General features: G+C 55.3%; 3 protein-coding genes across 3 annotated transcripts; all 3 read right to left on the reverse strand.

Annotated features, from left to right (window-relative positions):
• Positions 1–25: 25 nt before the first annotated feature.
• On the reverse strand, positions 26–857 carry ColSpa_11080 (inner kinetochore subunit fta4; the record flags this gene model as incomplete). Its single annotated transcript, XM_049277292.1, has 2 exons — positions 26–447; positions 530–857. The coding sequence occupies 2 exons, from the start codon at positions 855–857 to the stop codon at positions 26–28; spliced, it is 750 nt and encodes a 249-aa protein (XP_049133249.1).
• Positions 858–4,385: 3,528 nt separating this feature from the next.
• On the reverse strand, positions 4,386–7,046 carry ColSpa_11081 (putative beta-glucosidase K; the record flags this gene model as incomplete). The annotated part of the gene is made up of 3 exons (XM_049277293.1): positions 4,386–5,894; positions 5,955–6,877; positions 6,977–7,046. The coding sequence occupies 3 exons, from the start codon at positions 7,044–7,046 to the stop codon at positions 4,386–4,388; spliced, it is 2,502 nt and encodes an 833-aa protein (XP_049133250.1).
• A 14,238-nt stretch (positions 7,047–21,284) lies between these two features.
• On the reverse strand, positions 21,285–21,620 carry ColSpa_11082 (uncharacterized protein; the record flags this gene model as incomplete). Its single annotated transcript, XM_049277294.1, has 1 exon — positions 21,285–21,620. One exon carries the CDS (start codon positions 21,618–21,620, stop codon positions 21,285–21,287), a length of 336 nt encoding a protein of 111 aa, XP_049133251.1.
• Positions 21,621–22,964: the final 1,344 nt, after the last annotated feature.

The following is a 22,964-nucleotide window of genomic DNA, read 5'->3' on the forward strand; positions in this document are numbered from 1 at the left end:
ACGATTACCGCGCTTGAAACGTCTATCAGAAGCTATCGAGAAGGTCATCTAGCTTTCGTTTCTCTCCTGTGGTCACAGGTTCCACGATGAGGGAGTCGTCTTCCTTAAATAGGCTTCCAGATTCCGTGGGTTCGGGGAGAAGGCTGACGCGACCACCGACGCGTGCCAAAAGAGCTCGCATCTTCTCCATCTCCCTTTCGACCTCACCGTCACGTGTGACGAGATTCTCCTGCACGCCTGTACCATCATTGCCGGAGCGGAAGGGGTCAAGCAAAGTCTTCATGCGCCGCAGCCGCTTAACACGGGCTTTGACCTGCTGCCTCCCCTCGGCGAGCGACTTGAGACGGTCCACTTGTTCCGCATACCGCTTGGCTTCCATGGGATACATGGTCACGTCGTGATCAGCCGGCCATACCAAAGGAAGCGACTTAACGGCAGCATCCTCGGCTTTTTGTGCTCCTCTGTTAGTCATCGCGCCCAGAATGATTCTGATTGAAAGTCTGTTTAGCGTATCAGAAGAACGACTTACTCAGGTCTAAAGAGAGAGGCAATCCCTCGGCTGGCTTATCGTCCTGCGCCGTGGACGGCTGAGACAGGTAGAGAGCATCTATCTGCTCGGCGACGTGGCGGCTCGCCTGGTGCGAGTAAGCGCGTCGCGAATGCTGGAGTACGGCATTGTTGAGGCGGGCGACGACATGCTCAACAACCTGGTCCGGGATTGGGGATTCGACGGCCTCGTTTGCGGCGAGCCAGGAGCGGGATGGTTCAAGGGGCTGGGAGAGGAGACGGGTCTGGGCTGCGAGGAAGACTTGTTTTTGGGCGATTACTGTCGGGGGAGGGGCTTGTGCTGATGCCATCTTACTGCACGGGGGGTAGGCGGCTGTGTTACATCAACTGTGCGTTTGGCAGATGCTTGGATGGCGGATGTACCCTGACTGGGAGCCGAACAGAGGATGAATGGAATGGAAGGTACTGTAAAAGGGACGGAGACGCGGCCGGGCGCGCGGATACGGGGACGGCGATGGCGGGAGCGAGAAGCGGGGGCTGGACGCGTCGGGAAGGTGGAGCGTCGTCCAAGTACCCCCGCCCGCATGGTACGTACCTGCTCCCACCTCCCTACCTCCTCATTAGTCTCCTCCGACCTCATATCACATCCAGATCCTAACCGAGGAACAAAGTGTCATCCACTGGATCCAATTCATTATTTCTTTTTCCTCAGAAAAAAAACTCTCTCTCTCTCTCTCTCTATACTCACAGCTCCATGTCATAGCCCCATTTCTTAGCTTCCAGCAGCGGTCTAGCTCAATCTTGCTCCACTGGAAAAGATGAAAAGCTGTGAAAAGACTTCCAAAAGGGCGTCCCTTACTCACCATTTCCCAACCTCGAACAACCATATTTGCGCCTAGAGACGCAGACCTAACACGAGAAGCTCGTTCCTCTCGGGGCTCTCACCCATTGCCATCGCAAACCGTACCACAAGGCATGCCAGACATGTTGTTCAATCCGCTGATATCGAATCCTGTAGTTGTAACTAGTGCCGCTACCCGCCGCTTTGGCTCTACGCTCGCAGTTCTCCATCTATTGGAAGAAACACGGCGTTGAGATAGCACAGTAACACAAGACAGATGTACGCGCAAGAGACGGCACGAAGCGAGACGAAATGCCGTGTGTGGCGCGGTGCAGTGTTCGCAGCTCAGCTTTCTGACGACACGTGCCGCTAGTCACCACTCAGCAGTACCAGCGACGGCGGCGGCGGCAGCTCGGGCTTGCGTTTCCTGTCCTGGTGCTCGGCATCCGCGTATGCGGCCGTGTGATGGATGTGATGAGCCTCGTTGAGGCACATGCACACCGCTATGGGGCGCATCGAGCCATCTCTCTCTTCCTTGCCCAGCCCCGCTATCCGTATCGACACTAATGCGGTTCGCATGCATTTGATCCATCCCGTACGGCCGCATGGACTGAGCCTTTAATTCGAATCACTTGCCATCTGCACTTCAAGCCTTTCCACCTCACTCTGAGAGGCCGGGGGACGGAAGAAAAGCTCTTCTTTTGGAGCACCTCGCGTGGCCGAGTCTCCCGGAATCCTTCCCCTGCTCTCTCTCACTGGTCCCCTTTACCGCTGACCGGTGGCCTTACAGGTAAGCATCCACGTCCGGGTCCCGCAACGCCTTCCCAAGCGCCACCCTTCCATGTATAGTCTCCATGCCTAGAGCCTTTTGGATTCCAGCCGCCTTGTCAAGGGGCAGCGCCCCCTCGTCAGCCTAAAAGATTGCCCTGGTTCTCAAGGCGCATATTCCCACCTACTCGGCCGACGCAAAGGCGTTGCATAACGTCTTGTGGATGAAGTCCTTGCCAAGGTCAGCCTATCCAGCATGCCATGGTGCCATGGAACTCGTGAGACATGGCTTCGGTGCGCTGTCAAAACGGCTGATCCTGCGTGCCTAGCTTCCGTGATGCGTCTTTTCGCAGAGGATCCAGAAGTTCGTCTCCAGCCCTGCCCTGATCTAGCCTGCTTGGTGCTTGCCTGCTTGAGCGAGAGAAGCTATCGACCGTTGCCCCTCATACTTGTCCTTCTGTTGGCCCCCGCACTAAGGCTTACTGCCAAATCGAGACCAGCGTCCAAGACCCTGGGAAGTCGCCAATGCTCTGGCTGGGCTTTCAACTTATATGAAAGGTTCCCTTTCACTCGCTGCTCTGCTACGCCGTTCGAATATGCGACTCTGTCAACTCATTTCCCCGTTCTTCAAGAGACAAGAAACAAGCGAAAATAAAAGTGGCGGCGTTGTCTCACTGCCCAGTCAGCTCGACTTTGCGTCCTCTCAATCCTCTCCGAGCACCTTCGCAATGTTTCCCACTCATTCTCAACCAAAGCCTCCCGCCAACGGCTTCGTCGCGATTGCGCGCAAGGTCTACAACCCCATCGGTTTCAAGAAGGGTTACAACTTTACCCTGTTTGTCATTACGGCGGGAGGCATGATGGGTTTTGCCCTTGCCCGCATGATGTATTTCAACATTGATGGCGTCTTTTGCAACCCGGACCACGAACAGCGGACCCTTCCGGGCGAGTGCTACTTCTACCAGTCTGGTACGGGGCGGGCCGGCATTATAATGCACCTCGCCGGCATGGTCCCGGGTGGTTTTCTCGCCTGTTTGCAGTTCATACCTGTCATCCGCCATAAGGCCATACTGTTCCACCGTCTCAATGGGTATCTCGTCCTCCTCCTCAGCATTGTAGGCATCATTGGCGTCCTGATGATTGCCCGTCGTGCTTTTGGTGGGGGTGTGAGCATGCAGACGGTGGTGGGAACCGGGAGCATCATGTTTCTCGGCGCGCTGGGTCTTTCCATCTACAACATCAAGAAGCTCCAGATCGAGCAGCACCGTGCGTGGATGCTGAGAGCTTGGGTCTACGTAAGATAATACATTGTGCATCGTCTCTCCTTCACAGGATAAGAGACTAACGAGGCACGCTTCACAGGCCGGCTTCATCATCACCATGCGCATCATCAGCTTCCTAGCCGTCATGATTACGGCCGACACAGGTTATTACCAGGTCAAGCAGTGCTCCGTGCTGGACTTCATCTTCCGACACAACCAGACCAAGGTCCTCGATCTGTACCCGGGATGTGGCGGCTACTATTCGGGTGAGAGCCCCGGTCTTAGCGTCATCGTCCACAGCAACTATCACGCCCACCAGCCCGCTGAGATCGCGGCTGGTTTCACGTCCGTCTTTGACGCCGGGTCCTGGTTGGCTCTGGCTATCCATGCCATTCTTGTTGAACTCTACGTAGGTTTGGTCACAGGATCTCTTCTGCGGTCCTTCTCCTTCTCTTGGATCGACATGTCACAGCGAAAAACTGAGTGCTGACGAAAACTACCAGCTCCATCTGACCCCGGCGGAATCCGAACGTCTCCGCCGCATCTCATATCAACGCCAGCTCGATGCGGGTATGAAGAACGCCGGAAACGCGGGCCTGACTGTCCAGAGATTGGGAGACGCAGAACCCTGGCTGCCGCCAGTGGAGCTGCAGCGGTCAGAACATAGCAGATCTCCAAGCTCCGACGAAGAAATGAGAGAAAAGAGGGTAAGCGCTGCATGAGAGGCAAAGCTTTTTTGTACGATTTTCACGACGTGGAGCATGCGACCGATAGACGATGTCGCTCCAATCGGCACTTGACGACTACGAATGTATGACAGGCATGACGCACCATGATTTGATATGATTATATCGGGGTCTGTATTGTTGCATGGTTCACTTATATGGCCAGCCGGTTACCTTGTCATGTGTAGATGTTGTTTTGTTCGTTCAATCATATCCAGAGACTAAAGAATAGTAAATCAAACAAACCAACATCTCCCCCTATTCTATGACACATGACCCATTTTACAGACCGGACCACCAGTAGGTCTCGCCGACCTTGAAGCTGCCCTTGACGGCCTTGTCCGTCAAGACACTGCTGTCGCTGACAATGACCTCGTACTCTCCCTCCTCGGCGCACCACTGGTGGCGCTCCTCGTCAAAGTAGCTGGCGGCGTACTTGGCCTCGATATCCACCGTGACGTTCTTGCTCTCGCCCGGCGCAAGCGATACTTTTGCGAAGCCCTTGAGCTCCTTGAGGGGGCGGTTGATCTTTGCCTTCTGCTTGGGCGCGACGTAGACCTGCACAACCTCGGCGCCCTGCACCTTACCCGTGTTCTTGACGGTGACGTCGACGGCGATCTTGCCGTCCTTCTCTGTGACCTTGAGGTCGCTGAAATCAAAGGTCGTGTACGACAGCCCGTGGCCGAAGGGGAAGAGCACGGGGCGGTCAATGTACTCGTAGTAGCGGTAGCCAATGTAAACGTCCTCGCCGTACAACGTGCGGCTGGCCTCGGCGCGGTAGTTGAGGTAGGCCGGGTTGTCCTGTACACGCTCGGGGAAGCTAAGGGAGAGCTTGGCCGAGGGGTTGACATCGCCGAAGAGCACGTCGGCGATGGCGTTGCCCGTCTCGTTGCCGCCGTACCAGGCCTGGACAAGGGCTTTGACGTCCTTGGCCCAGGGCATGCGCACGGGGGTTCCCGACTGGTTGATGACAACGGTGTTGGGGTTCGCCTGGGTGACGGCCGAGATGAGCTTGTTGAGGTAGCCCGGCAGGTCCATGTCGGCGCGGTCGTTACCCTCTGTCTCCCAGTCGGCGTTGAGGCCGGAGCAGATGATGACCTGGTCGGCGTCCTTGGCGAGGGCGGCGGCCTTTGCGATCTCGGCCTTGTTATCAATGACCTTGCAGCCGCCGATGCGCAGGGCGCCGCCGCCGAAGACGACGTTGTCGCCCTGCAGCTTGGACGACGGGGCCGAGGCGAACTCGACCTTGAAGGTGTACGTCTCGCCCTTCTTCAGCTCGACGCGGCCCTTCTCCTCGAGGGTCGCGGCGCCGAAAAAGGCGTCTCCCTGGCGCTGTTTGGTGCTGTTGTCGATGACCAGCTTGTCGTTGACAAAGAGGTTGGCCGTACCGCAGACAATGAGGCCCAGCTCGTAGGTGCAGTCCTCTTCGGCGACGAAGGAGCCTTCAAAGTCGGCGTACCAGAGGTTAGATTTGAACTTGGGGTTGTAGTAGTCGACGAGCAGCAGCTCCGTCTTGGTCAGGACGAGCTCGTCGAGGCACTCGCGGCTGTGGTCCGTCGGGGGCTCGTTGTAGGCACGCATCGTCATACCGGGCTTGCCGCCAGCCGACTTGCAGACGTTACCGAGGAGAGGCAGGAGTTTGTGAGAGTAGGCGCCCTCGGTATACTCCGGGGGCGACTCGAGCTTCTTGCTAATACCTTCGAAGGGGGTGACGGCGTAGTAGGCAGCCAGCGAGGCGGAACCACCTCCGTGGTAGGTGGCAATCTTGGCGTTGGGTCCGATGACAACAGTCTGTGGTCGCGAGAGTCAGCGGTTGCCATCATGTCTCACATCCCATGAGTTCTCGCTTACCTTCTTGTCCTTCTTCAGGGGAAGCACGTTGTTGTCGTTCTTGAGAAGGACGATACTTTCACCGCCGATGCGTCTCAGCAACTCGGCGGTCTCGGGAGTGTCTCCCGTCTTCTCAGGGGCGCCCTCGGGAATGCCTGTGGCCACAGCCTTTTTGATGAACTTGAGCATGGCGCGAGCTCTCTCATCAAGCACGTGCTGGCGGACCTTATCCGTCGACACGTTGAACTTGAGAGGCTCCCCACGGAAGCGAGGGGGGCCGGGCATCTCGAGGTCGAGACCGGCGTTGGCCGCCTCCGTGGTGCTGTAAGTTCCGTACCAATCGCTCATGATCATTCCGTCCCAGCCCCACTCCTTACGGACCAGCTTGTCCAGAAGGTCGGAGTTCTCACTGCAGAAGGTGCCGTTGACGCCGTTGTAGGCCGTCATGAGGGCGCCAGGCGTAGAGTCGCGGAAGGTCAGCTGGAAAGGGAGGGCGTAGATCTCGCGCAGCGCGCGCTCCGTCACAATGCTATGAACGGCATTGCGCCTGTGCTCCTGGTCGTTGCAGACAAAGTGCTTAGGTGTCGCCTGGATACCGGTACTCTCGATGCCTCTCACAATGGCGGCGGAGCCGAGACCGGCCAGGACCGGATCCTCGCCAATGGACTCAAAACCTCGGCCGCCGAGCGGAGATCGTTGCATGTTGATGGTGGGGCCCAGAATACAGTGGGCTCCCTTGAGCTTGGCCTCCTCACCCATCTTCTTACCGGCCTCTTCGAGGAGCTCAGTGTTGAAGGTTGCACCGAGAGCCGTACCACAGGGGAAGCAGGCGGCCTTGATGCCATTGAAAAATTTGGTGCCGCGAACGCCATTGGGGCCGTCGGAGAGTCGAATGGAGGGTATGTTATGCTTGGGGAGGGCTTTGGTATGCCAGAAGTCGATACCTGGCGAGATTTGGACGTTAGCTTGCCATTGGCCCTTCGTGACACATGATAGGTAGTTTAACTGAGAGCGATTGGGCCGGGTGCGGAGAGCAGACTTACCCGCAAGAAGGTCAACCTTCTCGGAGACGGTGAGCTTCTTGAGCACCTCTTCCACGTCAAAGTCGGCCATTGTGAGCTCAGAAATGCGGTGGGCAATGCGAATGGACTGGGTATCTACAGAAGCAACTCAATAATGAACAGTACCGGCTTCAGACGTGAACAAGCAACGAAGAGAAACAGGCGAGAGAAGGGAGAGTGTGTAACAGGCAAGAGAAGCAGAGAGGATGATCAGGAGCTTTGCCGACGGGCCCTGATGTTAAATAGAGTGGTGACAAAGTCGAGAAGCGGAACAACTCCGGACGCGGCGGGATTTGTTTGATTCTGGGCTGGAGCTTGCCAACTTTTAGACCCCCGTCTCCTGTTATACGTAACAGGAGCTAGTCAATTAGAGGAACCGGCGGCGATACCGGATACTATATGCAAGCAGGGCATGTTCACATGAACAATAGCTAGCAACGAGGGTATTTCCCCAGTAATACCATCGTCGCCCCTCCACACGCGCTTCAGCCGACGGGTGAAAGGTGGAGAGATTGCCTGCTCCGGGGCTCACGAATTAGCTTGGGCTCACGAATTAGCTTGGGCTCATGTTGAGCCAAGGCCTTGAAAGATGAGAAACACGGTCAAGTGCGTCGACTCCGACATCCAATGCCTTTCAGTAGCGCAATCTACCCCACGTTGTGAAGGGATCCTGCCCCTCACTTGCCGGGTGAAGCTCGGGCGGGCTCTCCACCGCCGTGTTTTGGTTTGTCCTGGCTCCGGGTTTGAACCCCATCCGACAGCAGCGGATTGGCCGGTTCATTTTAGACATGGTGCTGAACGTCGTCCCGAAATCCCGTCAGACGACGTGATAGTGGAGCATTGCGATTCATCGACGCTTTCGCGCCGGCTAAAGTTCGGGAAATGGGCTATAGCGTCATAACGCGTCTAAGTTTAACCGTGGATTAGCCGGAGACATCGCGATGATTTGACGAGGATCAGCCGATGCCGCAGACAGTGTCAAGGTCGCCGTGACGACATTGCCAACCAATCCCATCGGTCGAAACGATCCACGATTGATTCCGGTTCTGGAAACGGGGACGGTATTCTTTGATGCCGATACTCTCCGGTTAGCAAATAGGGCATACACAGACGGCGTCAATGTCTCGTCGGTGGGTTTCAAGTTCTGTCGTATTTTTGCAGTCGGGTAAATGCGTGTCTCTGTGAAATGAAAACTGACTATCATCACGGCCAGGTGGGGACACAAACTTCGTGGCATCCGTGAATGCGTAGATTTACAGAGTCACGATATTTCACTTAGGCGCTCTACGCCTTTTGTTTGTAAGCTGTAGATGGCCGTGGAGGTGCAGCGACACGATCCATCTGTCAGCCAGCATCCCGAGCAAATCTCTTCCCGCGTGGAGCAGCCAGGCCGGGGAATGAAGCTCGGTGGCGGCTGGAGCATGGAACTGGTGTAAGCCTTCTCCGGCAGCAAATTCAGCCCGCACGGCCAACCGCCGGTCATACGCGGTGCCCCGTCAAACATTCAACTTCAACCGCCGGCCCGCGCACCCGGTCCACGGCGATACGCCGGGTTGCGAACCCTAAACCAGTAGACCGAGTTACCCCCTCTAGCCCATCAGCTCCGGTACCACGGCCCCATCCAACTGGTTATCTTCTTGCGATCTATCTCCCATTTGTCTCTTCTTCGTCGGGAAGCCCCGCCCACTTCCCACTGCTCGACCCCATGTGTCCATGTTCCCTATCTCGATAAGCGGCAGTAAACTGGGCATACCGAGGGTGCTCCAGCCGAGACCACTTCTGGGGCCGTCGGCCTCATTGCAAACCTCAGTGAGGGGTTTCCCTCATTGAACAGCCAAATACGGCATGACACGCTGTCGCCCACACGCCCGTCGCAGCTTGTTAGGTGGGAGAAAGCGATTGGATCGTAGGCTCGCGAGATCCCATTGCCTTTGGCATTCTACGGGACACTCATCCGTTGAACATGTTATGCTCCTTCCCGGATCTTGAACGTCGCCGACTCTGCCTAAAGGCGGGGAGATGGGCTCCCCATTATGACTTGCATGGCCCACATACTCAAACAGGTTTCCGATAAAATGTTCCTGATATCTGCGGTAATCACTGGGGGCCTCATTCGTCGGACCACATTTGTGCTCCCTAGTTCGCTTTTGACGATCATTAACTCGGAGCAAACCCCATTCAACGTGCATCTACGAGGCGGTCGACGCGAGGTTCCCTCCGGAGATGTGACCAAGAATTGTGGTTCGCCGAGCAGTGGCGAACATTGGCGGCACCGATGGTCTGGAGATCAGCTCTGATCTTGAACAGGGTTCTCCGGTTGATAACGGACATTTCTTCAGAAGGAGATGGATCGTCAAGGTGGGGGGGGCGTTGACCTTTATTCCGACTTCAAATGATTAATAAGATTCGTGCTGTGGCAATCTCTTATATGTGCCTGTCCCCCCTCCCGCGCGCGCTTCCAGATGTTGCTAGATGATGATTCTGTTCATCGGCCGACCCCATTGCCTGTGTAACAGCCGACTTTGGACGTGCCGAGTCGAGTATCGGGACGTTTATACCAGCGAAAAGGAGCCCCAATATATGTACAATCTTGAAATTATTCATCAGTCGGTTCCTTGAATGCATCCAAGTGAAGACGCAGCCGCTTAGCCATTGTTTGCTCACTCAACGAGCAATCTTGAGTCTTCGTTGTGGCCCCTATCGCGGGATGTAAGGGCAACATCAATATATAGAGTGGGCATACATCATTGCTGTCGTCTAATCATTAACGCAGGAGATAACACAGAGACTGAAGCAGGCTGGCACTTTCGGTCTTACCTCTATTGCAAGGCCCAAGACTTACTTGTTCTTTCATGTGAAGAAGTCGCCCGCTGTAACCACCAGCCGACATTCACGACGTGAGAATACCAAAGTTTTGAAGCACAACCAAGCAGATCAACGGCAGGATCCCAAGCCGCACTGAAACAGGTTCTGTTTTTCATTAAAGGCCATGTGAGAACCAATAGGCACGACATGAGAGACACGGTGACCGAAGCAAAGTGGAGAGTAAACTCAAGTCTGTTCACCAGAGCTTTATGAGACCAACGGATTGCTCACTCGGCGATTCCCCCGAGCGTCAACAGCCACAATGCGACAGACACAAGAAAACTTCAGCACATTCCTTAGGTCAACTTCCCCCTCCCCAGCCAGCCTCAAGATCATTTGTTGAACCCCTAGTTATGAACATATCCAAGGCGAAGGAGAAACAACTAGGTCAGCGAGCGAAGTTACACGGATTGTCTTGCTCGGACGCGCACTCGGGTTGTTCAAATGAATCACATGATATGTGAGCTGTTAAGTCGGAAGACGTTGCTCAAGGGCCCGCGCAGCCAAAGTCATGGTGACCATCGTATATACTTAAGAGGGGGGTAGGGTGTACCAGTTTGGCGGCGTACGTGGCTGCGCAGCTTTGATGGCCCATTCCCATAACGTCCTTAGCATCTCTGGAATACAACTCGGACTTGAAGTGCGCGTCGTAGTTCACGTTCCAAATCTCCTCACCATGAGGCTGGTATGTCACGATGTCCGTGACCCTCAACAGCCACATTACATCCTTCACAAGACCTCGGCCCAATCAGCCAAGAGGTTCTTTATCTGCAGCTGCTGACCAGGATGTCAAACAGGTTTCGAACTCGCTCCATCTCCTAATTCTGAAAGAATGTCATCATCCATCCTCCAAGGGCGGCACCGTTGGGCGGAGGCCAAGTCCGACGCGGTATCGCGCATTGGGAAGAGAGCTTCGGGCAGCCCGGACAGGGACCGAGTTAGCCCCCCGCACCAGAGTTTCTATTTCCGGGCAGATTCCGCCCAGCGGAATCCGGAAAATGCCCCCTACCCCCTAACAGCACATGTTTTCCGGTCAACATGAGCGCTCAAATGAGACATGGAACCGCTTGCCTGGTACATGCTCATACCCTCCAATGGCATGGCTGTGATATACTGAAGCTAAGTCGTCCAAGAGGTTGGCAGCAAGTATGCCAGGGGGTTTCGCACGAAAAAGGACTGAGGAAAGGGGCAGGTCTTTGATTGAACAACGATCGAGGAAATGACCGAGAGGACGAGATGAAGCGGACGGGGAGAATGCCGAGTGTTGTAGGCGTATCCGATACCGAAACGGGCGGCAGGAGCCATGAGGTCTGTTCGGCGTTTGCAGAAACAGAATAACCAAAGACCGAACAGACCAATTACTAATTAGTCCAATCCATTCACATACAGAACGCGCAGTAGCGACGTAGCATGTATAGTTACATGCAGCTATTTCTTTGTTCCTCGCCTTATAGAAGGGGTGGGATAAGAGTACATAGCCTTTTCTCCTCACCGCGATCGCGATCGTTGCCAGTCTGAGGCAAACGTAGGCGTACCACTAGCCGTTGTGCAAATGCCGACGGGGACGTGGGAGGCTGGGCGTGCGCTTGCAAAGCCACCCTAATCCCTCGGCCACCGCGTCCGTGATCGGGAAGCCTACTGACAACCAAGAGCGGCAAGCAGGTTTCTCGATCATCGTTGACACACGGGCAGTGCCTAATTGGGGGTGTCGGTCCAAAGAACAGACCCGAGCCTGGGTAACGGCACAAAGTGTAAATCCTTCTTCGAATGTTCGAAGCTTCGACAATGCTTCGATGGTGCTTCGATAGCCCAATCTCGGATGCACAGAAACGGAAACACACCGCCATGTCGCATGGACTCTCGCAAAAGCAGCTCCAAGCGCAAGGTTGCCACGTTCTCCTCAGTCCTTCACACCATCCCGCGGCGTCGGATGAAGGTCGTGCGGATGGCGACGGGCAGCGCAGTACATGGCAAGCCGCGATGGCGAGGTACTCGCTAATGGCGATGTTACGGTGGTGGTGGTGTAGTTCAACCGACGACAGGCTGAACACTTTCAAAGAAACAACATGCCGAATCATGAATCGAGTCGTCTTCCTTTCCCGAACATCGTCTCATTGAAGCGGTGTGTAGTTTGCATGAGGTAGCACTGACCACATGGCGATGAGCTCGTGGCGACCAACGGTGCCTGCCTGAAGAAACGCGCCGGTCAAACATGAGCCAGAGCTAACTTGTCGGTGGAGGCCACAACGCTTATTAGATACCCTCCTTCGTTCTTGTTAGCTTGCAAACGAGGGAGGGGGGCAAGAGGCCTACGAGGTCATGGGCCAACGCGTGGCAGCGTTGTAAGGCTCGAGATACGCTTTTGCCTTGACATGAGACGTGCATTATAGCCACGTGTCGTGGACAGCGCTATCTGTCAAAAGTCTATATTGAATCCATCACAAGAAACCGAGTCTTCTGTCTCAGATGGCTCCATGCACCATATCCTGCGCGAAAATGACTCGCAAGAAGAAGGGGCATTCAACTTCGTGTACCTGTAAGTGTATGTGTGCGTGCGCGTGCGCGTGTGTAGGGGTGTGTGAGGTGTTGCGCATGAACCAAGCAGGAGTGTACGGGCGCAGTTCCCAACGTTGTCCAACTCTTCGGCAACACCCTGCCTCGCAAACAGACCGCGGAAGAGGAAGATGGGCAGCGAGACAATCATTCGTGCGTCCGTTGCCGTATCGCTGCTGACACTGGCATTAGTGTAGTCGGGCATCAAGGCAATCTATGCAGTGCTGCAGCAGAGCGATCACTCCTTGTGAATCGTGATACAGCTAGCACATGGATTTGAGCAGATATTCGGATTCGTATGAAGCTAATCAAGGGTAATCCTCCCATCACTCTGTGGTGTTGAGACGGGCAATGATCACTAGTAGATTGAAATTGGACTGTGATTGACTTGAACAACTAAATGAGCGAGGCAACGAATTAGCCAGGAAAGGGGAGCGTCGGGTCCCAAGGCCTATTCGCCGTTTCGCAATTGAGGTATGACCGTCGCCGTCGAAGTTGTTGATGGTCTGCGTCGGACGGACGGACGAACAGACGGATAGACGGATGGATGGCGCATCGGTCAACCGCCCATAGGGTCCAGCCAGAGGTGAGACGGAGGTTAGAAGGCATAGCTTAAAGGGACAATTCGCGGTGAGTGGGGGCGCGGATTGGGCGTGATGAGCGGCGGCAGGCTTCATGGAAGAGCCGGCGAACAAAGGCCCGGTTGGCGCTAGGATGGAGGGAAGTCGGGCGAACGATCTGAAGTGAAATGAGGTGACGCCCCGGCAAGGTGAGGCTGTCCTAATTAGCTACGGTGCGGTTCCGGGAGGGACTAGGAGTGCGAGAATGCAACAACGGGGTGCTTGGATAATGAAGCTAAAACGGTCCACGTTAGGTAAAGTTCTTCAAGATAAGGCATGCAAGGCAGGAACGGCAAGGGGAGGGATACGAACTTCTGAATCCGTAGCACGTGTTGCTGGCAGCGTTTGTGTAGGGACTACCTAGAAGCTGGTGTGTGGCGGCCGGCAAAGGATCAAACGGTCATAGGCTGAGTGATGCGCTCCGACGAAACGTCCCCGGCTGCGTTCACCTCGGCGGCCACTTCCAAGGTCAGGAGAAGCAGATCCCGAACACGACCGACTGGAGATTGTTGTCGATGTTGCTGGTCACGCAGTATATTCAAAGAGGCAAATAAGGCATGGTGAGCAAAGAAACATTGTGTATGTGATGAGCGTCTCGAAGCCTGCATACTGCAAAATAGTAGAGGCATGATGCAACCATATGCCAGATTCATTTGACTTTGGCGCAGAGCTGCAAGATGCTGTAATCGGGACGGGCGCCAACTAATCAACCTCGCTCTCGGCGGGGAGGGGGAGGGGGGGCCGAAGAACGGATGCTTTAGTGCGAGACGGGACGGGAATGGCGGGAGAAGCGCAGCGAGGAGTGACCCGGATAGGATCTGGTGGAAGGAAAAGCTTCCGTCCCTTGAAGTTGCAGTGGAAGCTAAGCTAGGAGCAATGATGTGAGTTGAGATGAGGTAATGTGAGGTGAGGGGGGAGCTCTTAGACATGGGACACCCGGACTGGATCTTGCTGAAGATACTATGTAGTGCACATGGTACGATGAGAAGGAAGAGGGGTCGGAGCGAGGGGAGGAGGAGGACAGACAGCTCAGGGTAGCAATGTAGGTTTCTTTGGGGCAGGCAACTTAGGAGAGGACATGGAGGAGGGGGAAAGACAAGGCGAGGGAAGCGGAGAGAAAGGCAAATAGGTGGCAGGCATAACCATCGACGGCAATCTGTAAGGCATGCAGGGCAGAGCGTAGCGAGTGTAGTTAGTACCTATCCTATCTATACTGTGCCATGTACACGTAGTGGATGTCGTGATATGGACCTCCCTGCGTGTATTACCGGGGCAGGGCCGGACAGGTAGCAGGCAGGAAGCAACGGTGAGCCGGTCCTTCCTGGCTGCAACAGCTATGGAGAGCTGGGATTGGGCCACTCTCGCCGCGTTCCACGGCTTCCACGCTTGATGCTCCTTCCGAGGGAAGATAGAGAGCAGGCAGGAACGGCAGGCAAGGTACCCAACTATTCATCCTCCCCTTTGATTGGTAGCATTGCCAACCAATGTCCGTCGAGCCTCCCAATATACGACGTGCGGTGCCTTGCCTACATATTACATACCTGTACGTACTGTCCCTAGATGAATGCAGATAGGTAGACGCTCCACCTCGAACCACAACAATGGTGGAAGGTGGGAGGAAGGCGGGACAGAGAGGGTCGCCTACTTTCCCAGGAACCTCTCGTCTGGAAAGGGGGGTTATCAGTCACTTTCCCCCGCGGCCATGTATCCAGTGTACAAAGTATATCCGGACTCGGTTCAACTCCATGATGCGGGACCCCCCAAGTTTCCTGCAGAGATAGACACCTTGCCGAAATGTCGCGGTGTCACACTTTTGAGGACGAGCCAAAGAGGTGCTTACCCACGGGCAGATAAAATACCTCACTTGGGAAATCGGCAAGGAGATCAAACACTGCAGCGGGACCTGGAACTTGGAAATCATTGACGGTCGTTGACGTTGGTGCCCCTCTCATCTCTACGCACATAGCATGTGTGTATGCATCGTCAAATCTAACTCTCCAATCAGAGTTATGGCGCAGTCCACTTGTCATGTCATGCCAATCAATGGAAGACGGGATGCACCTGCCAGGCACGTGATCCTAGGTCGATGTTACTGTCTTCTGGGTAGGTAGACTACCTGTCTGAGGTACAAGTGCCTTTTGATTTTCCTGAGGAGATGGATGATGCTCTTGGATGGTAGATGGTAGATGGGCAGGGGGGCATTGCACCGGCAAATGTCGACAAACGCTTGGCTGCATGCCGAGACACATGCATCTGCACTTAAGTACATTTGTATTTTGCAAGAAAATCGTACAGTACTCCATGTCCCAAGCAAGTCTTTACTGCAGCCAGCTTCCCGATATGATGTGCGGTGATGCTCCCCCAGTCGTACTCTTGCAAGGACCGGCGCAAGTGAAGTACATACTATAGGTAATATGAATGGATGCAAGTCCGTAGCCCCACTCTACCATTAGCGTGCTGACACGGGGGGATCTCTCCGGCTTTCGCCTGGCACCAGCAGTCAGCTCCTTCTCCACTTGTCGCCAAAGTCCCGACCGTGAGTACCTTGCCCGGACATATACATCCTCTGCTAGAACGACGCCCTAACCCTTGCATTGCCGGAGGGCAGGGGGAAGGAACCGTCAGCCAAGACCCTGAGGTACAGAATCCCGGCAAGCATGTGGTGATCGCCCGTGCATGGACGTCGAGACAGGGGGTATCCCCTTCCCCTACCTTTTTCGAAGCTCTCCCAGAAAACGGCAGAATGGGGCTAAGTCTCTTTCGAGCCACCAAAGAAAGAAAGTACTATGTACTGGGGGAAGAAGAAAAAAAGGATGAGGGGCAGCTGTAGCCCTGCACCATGAACCGCAACTTCGCAGTACGGGCGACGTGTGGACCCCTGTCCGTTTGCCCGCTCGCGTGCCCCTCCCTCCCCCTCCACTCCACGCTTTCCCCCCTCTCGTCACCCGTTTTGGCCATGCGCGCCTGGCGATTGGATTGGGACCCCAGAACGCCCGTTTTAAAAACAAAAAGAACCCATAGACTCTCGCTCCTAACTTGATCCGTGTGACAGACATGAAAAACAGCGAGAAATGGCCCACGACAGGCATCATTGCCTTCTGTCCGCGGATGCCTTGTGCCGTCATTGCTCACCCACACCATCAAATCAAGAGGAGGCATGAATGCAGTGTCCATGATCGTCGCCGCATGGTAAGTCCTGTTCTAGCTGAACGGACTATCTACCTACTGCATAGTCTAAGCTTTCCCCTCCATCTGCCTTACTCTCACCTCACTCTTTCACGGAAGAGAGTTGCCTGCCTGCATCGACTCGTCGATGTACCCTGCTCCCTACCTTACCTGTCGCATAGATAGCTGGACTCGAGCTCCCCATTACCTTCGGATGCAGACCTCACCTTAGCAGTGCGTAACTCGCGTCGATCCTATCTCTCTCCTTGTTTCCCGTTCGGAATCCCGAGCTACACGTGTCTCCCGGTCCTCCAAACCTAAGCTCAAAATGGGCCGATGCCGAGTACGGTGATTGTTTGGACGACGACGGGACTTTAACACGCCGAGCCAACAAAGTAGCAAGACAAGGGAGAGAAGACTTTGAAGTAACCTAGACTGTCGCCATCAATCCTCCACCGCCGAATCCCCGTCCATGTAGTCAAGGCAGGTAAACCAACGTTGTCAGGTCATACACCCATCACAATGTGTCCTCCACGTGCCCCCCAACCCTGGGCCGGAGCATGAACTGAAATGAAGCAACTGCGATTGGTCCGCTCTTCATCAATTCAACAGTGCACACGGTCCCCTTCTGTCGGATAGTGTCCTCCTCTACGCCAGCGAGTGAGGTTGCATTGCAGCCCATCCCCCATCAACCGGCGAGGTTCATATCATGTGATTGCCACGATCTGACACCCTTTGTCAAACACGCGCCAGTCCCAGCTTGACAACCTTCCATAGTGCTTCTTTTCACCTTCGCAACGTCTCGCCACAAACTTAACCCATCTACTGCGCAGAGATAAACCCTATTCTTGGACGACGGGCTCGCCGAGCCTTGAGAGTTCAGGCGAGACGGTCGGCTTTTTTGGCCTTCACAGCGCGAGATGGGCAGAGTAGATGCCCCATTGCCGGCTCCGATAGGCTGGATGTGTTGCGTCGGAGGCAAGCAGAAGGTAACGAAACACCAATAACGTGGGCTTGGAGCAACATTTGCATTGACGATGAACATGGGCTTTTCTGGTCGAGGTGCCGATTGGAGACTGCAACCCCCCCCTCTTCAAATGCTTGTTCAGACGGTTGGCTTGCGGCTTGCTGTCCGTCCATCTCGCCCACGAAGTGCCACGTCCTCGCGTTGTCGGCTGGGGCTGCAACTGCATTGTTTGGGGATGTGCCATCTTTTCATCTTTGATTGTTTCGCTTCCATGCAGCGACGAACTCCGGTACGATACCCATGTCGAATCAGACACAAGGGGCTCTTTTCTCAAAGACCTGCTTCCACCCGCCGACCGTTGCCTTCTTTTCTTCGGACTTCCCCCCAGGATATCTACGGATATCCCGAACCCATCATGTGCGACTTGACGTCTGACCCCAGCAACAGAGCCCGGGTCCCGGGCCGGCATCGGAGCAGTTGATGAAGGGAAAAAAGCGGATGGAAAGCCTAGGTTCACTGGCGAGGAGGAGCAGCGACGGATGACGGAAGATGGGACGGACGAGACCAGCAAGGTGCCTGGCTTGGCCTCCCTAGTCTCTCCTCCTCTTCCGCATCTCGACCTTATCTTATTTGCTCATGCCCATGCCCATGCCCATGCCCATGCCCATGCCCATGCCCCCAGTCTGTATTTTACCGCCGGAAGAGCAATGATGTGCTCTTGGGAGTCGAGGAGCGCAAGGTTACGGATACGGGCAGATAGTGAGAGTGAGTGCGAGAGTGAAAAAGAGAGAAAGGGTCAGGATGGCTGGAGTCTGCTCGGCGCATTTGGGTGGGCGAAAACGAGGTAACAGCGTTGGGTACCCATGTCCAAGTTGGCTTGCAGCTGGACTGTGAGACTTGAGAGAGCGTGAGTGAGGTGTGGTTTTGGCCCCCCACCCTCCGGTCAGTTCTGAAAGGGGTGAAGAGTGTGTCAAAGCACATCTTCGCATTTACCCCCAGTCTATTGCGCCAGTGGGCTACTGGATAAGCCTGCCCATGCTGCCGCCAGTGTTCAAGCCTGGGGTTCAATTCAAGAGGTCGACGTTGAGGTCGAGCGTCGACGGGCAGGTGACGGTGGGAAAGCAGAAAGTACGTACCTCCAGCCTAAGGCATCAGCGGGCGTACCGTACCGTCCCTTACCGTAAAAGGAACAGAAGGCGGGAAACCGCCTCACCTCACGGAAAATTCCATTGTTGGCGCTAGAACAACTCTCCTGCACACCGGGGCTGCGCCGTTTGCTGCCACACCCAGGATGCTAGCCTGCCGCTTGGGTACCTTGACTGCCACGACGGTGCGCTTGTTCTCGCCTGTTCGGCGGGTTTTCCACGCCGTAGGTTCAAGGCACGCCGGCTCCCATACGTTCATGATACAGGACGCCAACCTACGATGGATATGGAGGCTAGCCAACCCCTCAACCTTTGACTCTACATATCCGTGCTTTGCTGAGCGGAGCAACGCACTGCAACACGGATAAGGTGCACCTCGATCCGTCAGGAGACGACATACAGTCCGTGCCTCTCCTCGTCGACTCCATCGAACTGACCCATTCATCCTTGATCATTGATGGCACCCAGCCTTTCGAGAGTCTGCAGTCTGGTGTACCTGCTCGCCCACCCGTACCGGTTTAACTGTCGCGCTTCGCACTTCGCCTATTATCAACAGGGCAAGGCGCCTTGAGATCCCCCCTCCCACACGCCTTAGTGTCTAAGGAAAAAGAACGCTTTGCCTTACAAGGCCGACAGCATCATGGAAGGGACCAGGGGACGGGGACCTGTCAGTCTGTCACAGATGCCCTGCAAGCGCATAAACCCCTTGGCAAACCCAATTCAATTCCAAAAACCTCAGCCCGTTTTTACCGCAAGAGGAAACATGGCGCTTGGCAAGGTAAGGCACGGGTAAGGAGAGTTAACCGGCCGGTAAATTTGCAACTGGACCAAGTGGGCAAGGCCCAAGACCAGGACTCCAGAAGGGACTCATCTTGACACAAGTGTACCTATGTGGGACACCGATCTTCAAACCACTGGCAGTTACTCGGCACTTTCCGGCCCATCGCCCGGCTCGCTACTCTTCGGGGCAGTGAAGTCCGGCGCTTTTACATCATTGCAGCGACGCCGGATGCTGAAAGCCTCCGGTGCAGCAGCGAGTGCAGAGTGAGACCCCAGGGGCTTGGCCACATCCCAGCCCTGGTCCTGGCAACCCAAGATGCTTGAGTCCCAGCCTCTAGAAGGCCACGACCAGCTCTCCCAGTTCGCAGCTCCCCAGTCCTAGCCACAGAGCAGCAAGGCGCTGTGCTGGAACTCAATTGGATTGGCTAAAATCCTCAATGCATGCTTTAGGATCCCGCGTTCTCTGCCTGCTCCTCGGACCTTGACCCCCCGCAATCCTCGACCCAAGTAGCAGACCGTGACAGAACAGTAACAGTAACAACTGCACATCACACGAACCGACGCAGGCGCAGCAGGCGCAGCCACGACGACATCACATTCAGGCGTAGAAAGGTGACTTACCCTGATCAATGCTCATGATCCAGGCTCCCCTCTAGGTTCAAAGCCGGATGGCGCTACTCCACCAACAGCAGTGGTAAGGCAAGGTAGCTTGCAGTAGCCGCTGCTACTTGGCGACGTCGAGGCCAAAGGCAGACAGCGTATCTGCAGAAAGCGTCCATCCGTATAAACTTACTGCATTCTCTCGGCAGGCAGTTCCAGGCGGAGGCGGAGCCGGGGGGGCTCAGGATCGAATGAATGTCAATCCCCAGTAGAGCTCCAAAGGGGAAAAGCTCACCTGAAGCTGCGCAGCCTTCACTTCACCCACATCACACATCACCCTGTGAGCTTCCAGAGTACCTTGCAGCGGTCTCCGTTTTATCCACGGATACGGATACAGAGTCTCCATTCCATGCTCATATTCCTTACCCATCCCGGAGCAGCACCACGTCGCCCAGCACCGAAAGGCAAACGGTCCGTCACAAAACTTGAACCGTTGTCGTCGGGTCGGGTCAGCTCGACCTCTCCCCCGGTTTTCAGCGTTGCATTTTGCCCATCTCCTGTTGCGGGACGAAGTGGGCGACGCGCCAACCCTCCGGCAATATCCTCAACTCTCACCTCATTACGATCAAGGGGCCCCGGAAGTGGATTGAACGGTGACGGGGACCAGAAAACCCAAATAAAGCAGCTGTCAGCGGAACGCATCAAACAAGACGGCAAAAAGAAACCTTGTCCTTCTGGTAGGGAGACGGGCGAATGGTCCGCCCGCGTCAGGCGTCCACTCTTCCCGAGCCCACGGGGCGTCATAGTGCCGTTGAACTCTGATGCATCGGTGCATCCCCGGTTCGTACATGGTCAGGCTCAATAACGTCGGGCCTGTCCCGGCCTTGTCTTCAGCGCTTGCGGATACCGTTTTACCATGCACTCAGTCCGCCAGCCATCACAAACCACGACTGCCTGGCGGCTTGCGGCCGCTGAAGGAGTTTCCAACTGTACCTGCAGCCAGCCCTCTAGTGATCTTATCCCGGCAGAGAGCAGTCCGTGCCTGAGGTTGTCCACGTCGGGCGCACAGCACATGCTTCCAGGCGACCTTAGCTCTCCCGAGCGGACAAAACCCGCAAGCCAAGCCTCGAATCAGGACAAGGGCCCTTGCGGAAAACGGTACGTATCCCGGCTGTCCATCTTACCATCACGCCGTCTCCCTGCGACAGGCGACTTGCGACTCCTCCTTGCCGCCGACGGTTCGCTGCTGGGTTAATCTATCCCTAGCGCGTTCGTGTACATCACTTACGTATTCACAGAAGCATGCCTTGGAACATGCCAAACTCTAACCGACTGCTCATCAGGTTTTCGATCGTCTGATGCATCCCGTACGGATACCGATGCGCAAACTACGGGTACACAAGCATCGTACGTGCGAGAGAGGGGGCGCCCGTGTATTGTACGCAGACCCATCGCACCATGTCTCGACTATTGCGACGCGGAGGGAGGAGTCTTTGAACAGTTCGCGGGACGCGCCTAGCCAGCTAGCGAGGCCTAAGTCAAGTCTTGATGCGAGACCCTCCAAGACACCAGATCTCGACATTGCCCAAATGACGCTACTCTCCATCCGTCCCCGTCCGCCGCTCGACGAGGGATCGGCCAAGGCGGCGACGGTCAAACGATCTCTCTAGGGCAGAAGCTGTGGAGAGGTGGATCGCGGCCCAGAGGCCATTGCCAGACGCTGCCAACCAGTCAATCGCACTTTGCTTAACCAACTTGTCTTTGCCTCTCCGGAGTCCGGACCTCTGGTCTGCGGACACCATGAGACCCAGACCCCAGAGTCTGAGGCGTCCAACGAACTGGTAACTGGGCTCCTCTTCAGATGGATCCCGCCCATAGCCTATGTATTGGTATGGCGCCTCTCCATTCTTCCTCTTCTTCCCCGCCTCCATCTCGTTCTCGTTCTGCCATCTGCGAGCACCGCATGGGCTCTGACATGCACGCGCATTTAGCGGGACGCATTGGTGGTTAAACAAGATCGAGTGGCACCCTCGTGGCTCGTGGCCTCCAGAACACAAAGTCCAACGGGGTCAACGATGGGGCCTGACCAAAGAGAAGGACACGCCAGTCCAGGAATGGCGGTCAATTCGTCGTCGTTACCACCTTGGGTTGATTGATTGCCCCTAAGGCTCCGCAGCATCTCGACTCTCTGCTGGGACAATCCACCTTACGCAAGTTGCAATGGAGACAGCAAATGGAACACTGGAGCACGCCCAGATATGGAGGGCCCAGGATGTGGTGCGAGAGAGGCTTAACTCGTCAAAGTGGAGGTGGCATTTCTACAGGTGTATCCACACAACGTCACGGCATATCCCATGTCATTCCTCTCCTCAGCATTCGAGTCCAAAACACACTCACCTCACACTTCACTCCTTTTGTGCCAATTCCCACAATACAAGGGCGGAACACGTCAAGGGGTTAAGGGAGGGGGAGATGGGGTGTCAATGGGATGACCCATATTCAGATCGGCGTTGACGAGGCACTCCTGGGTCAGCATCACCCTTCTCCAGGTGTGCGCGGGCGCGCAAGCGTGTGCGCAGCATCCGACCACTGCCCTCTCTCTTGTTTCTTCATTCTTGAACAGTCGCATGTTTGCTCTCAAATTAGAATAAGAATGCTGCTAGTGTAGCAGATAACAACCCGCCGATGAACAGCCCGACGCCCATCCCCTGGTCACCAATGCCACTTGGACCAACGGCCAGTGGTTGGTTGGCTTCCTGGTGGTCTGCCTACTAAGTGGGAGGGGTTCCTGTCGCTTCCTGCCCATCGGCTATCCCATCGCTTAAGACAGCAGTGGCAGGCATTGCGCCTAAAAGACCCATACCCGAGACGAATGAGAGGGAAGCGAGGAGTGAGGCTCTGGGCCTTCTCTTGGTCATTGTCTTAGGTATTGTAGCTTTTTGTTTATTGGTTTTCATTATTATTCTTTTGATATGGGGACCGCAGCCAGGGAATCGGGGACGGTTGCACAATTTTGGGAAACTGTACGGCTGATTACAGCAATTGACCGATTTATTAGCTGACAAGGGACCACATAGCTCTACTCCACCTTTCTCTCTCTCTCTCTCTCCCTCTGCCTTCCTCTCTCTCTCTCTCTCTTTCTCTGCCTTCCTCTCTCTCTCTCTCTTTCCTGTCTCCCTCTGACTGTCTCTACTCTTTTCGTCTCCCCACAGTTACTAAGTGGGATGACAGCTGCTCTCTTCATACCCCGGTTCCCATTTTCCCTGTCCCATTTG

Source organism: Colletotrichum spaethianum, assembly GCF_022836535.1.
Source record: "Colletotrichum spaethianum MAFF 239500 DNA, contig42, whole genome shotgun sequence".
Classification (NCBI taxonomy): Eukaryota; Fungi; Ascomycota; class Sordariomycetes; order Glomerellales; family Glomerellaceae; genus Colletotrichum; species Colletotrichum spaethianum.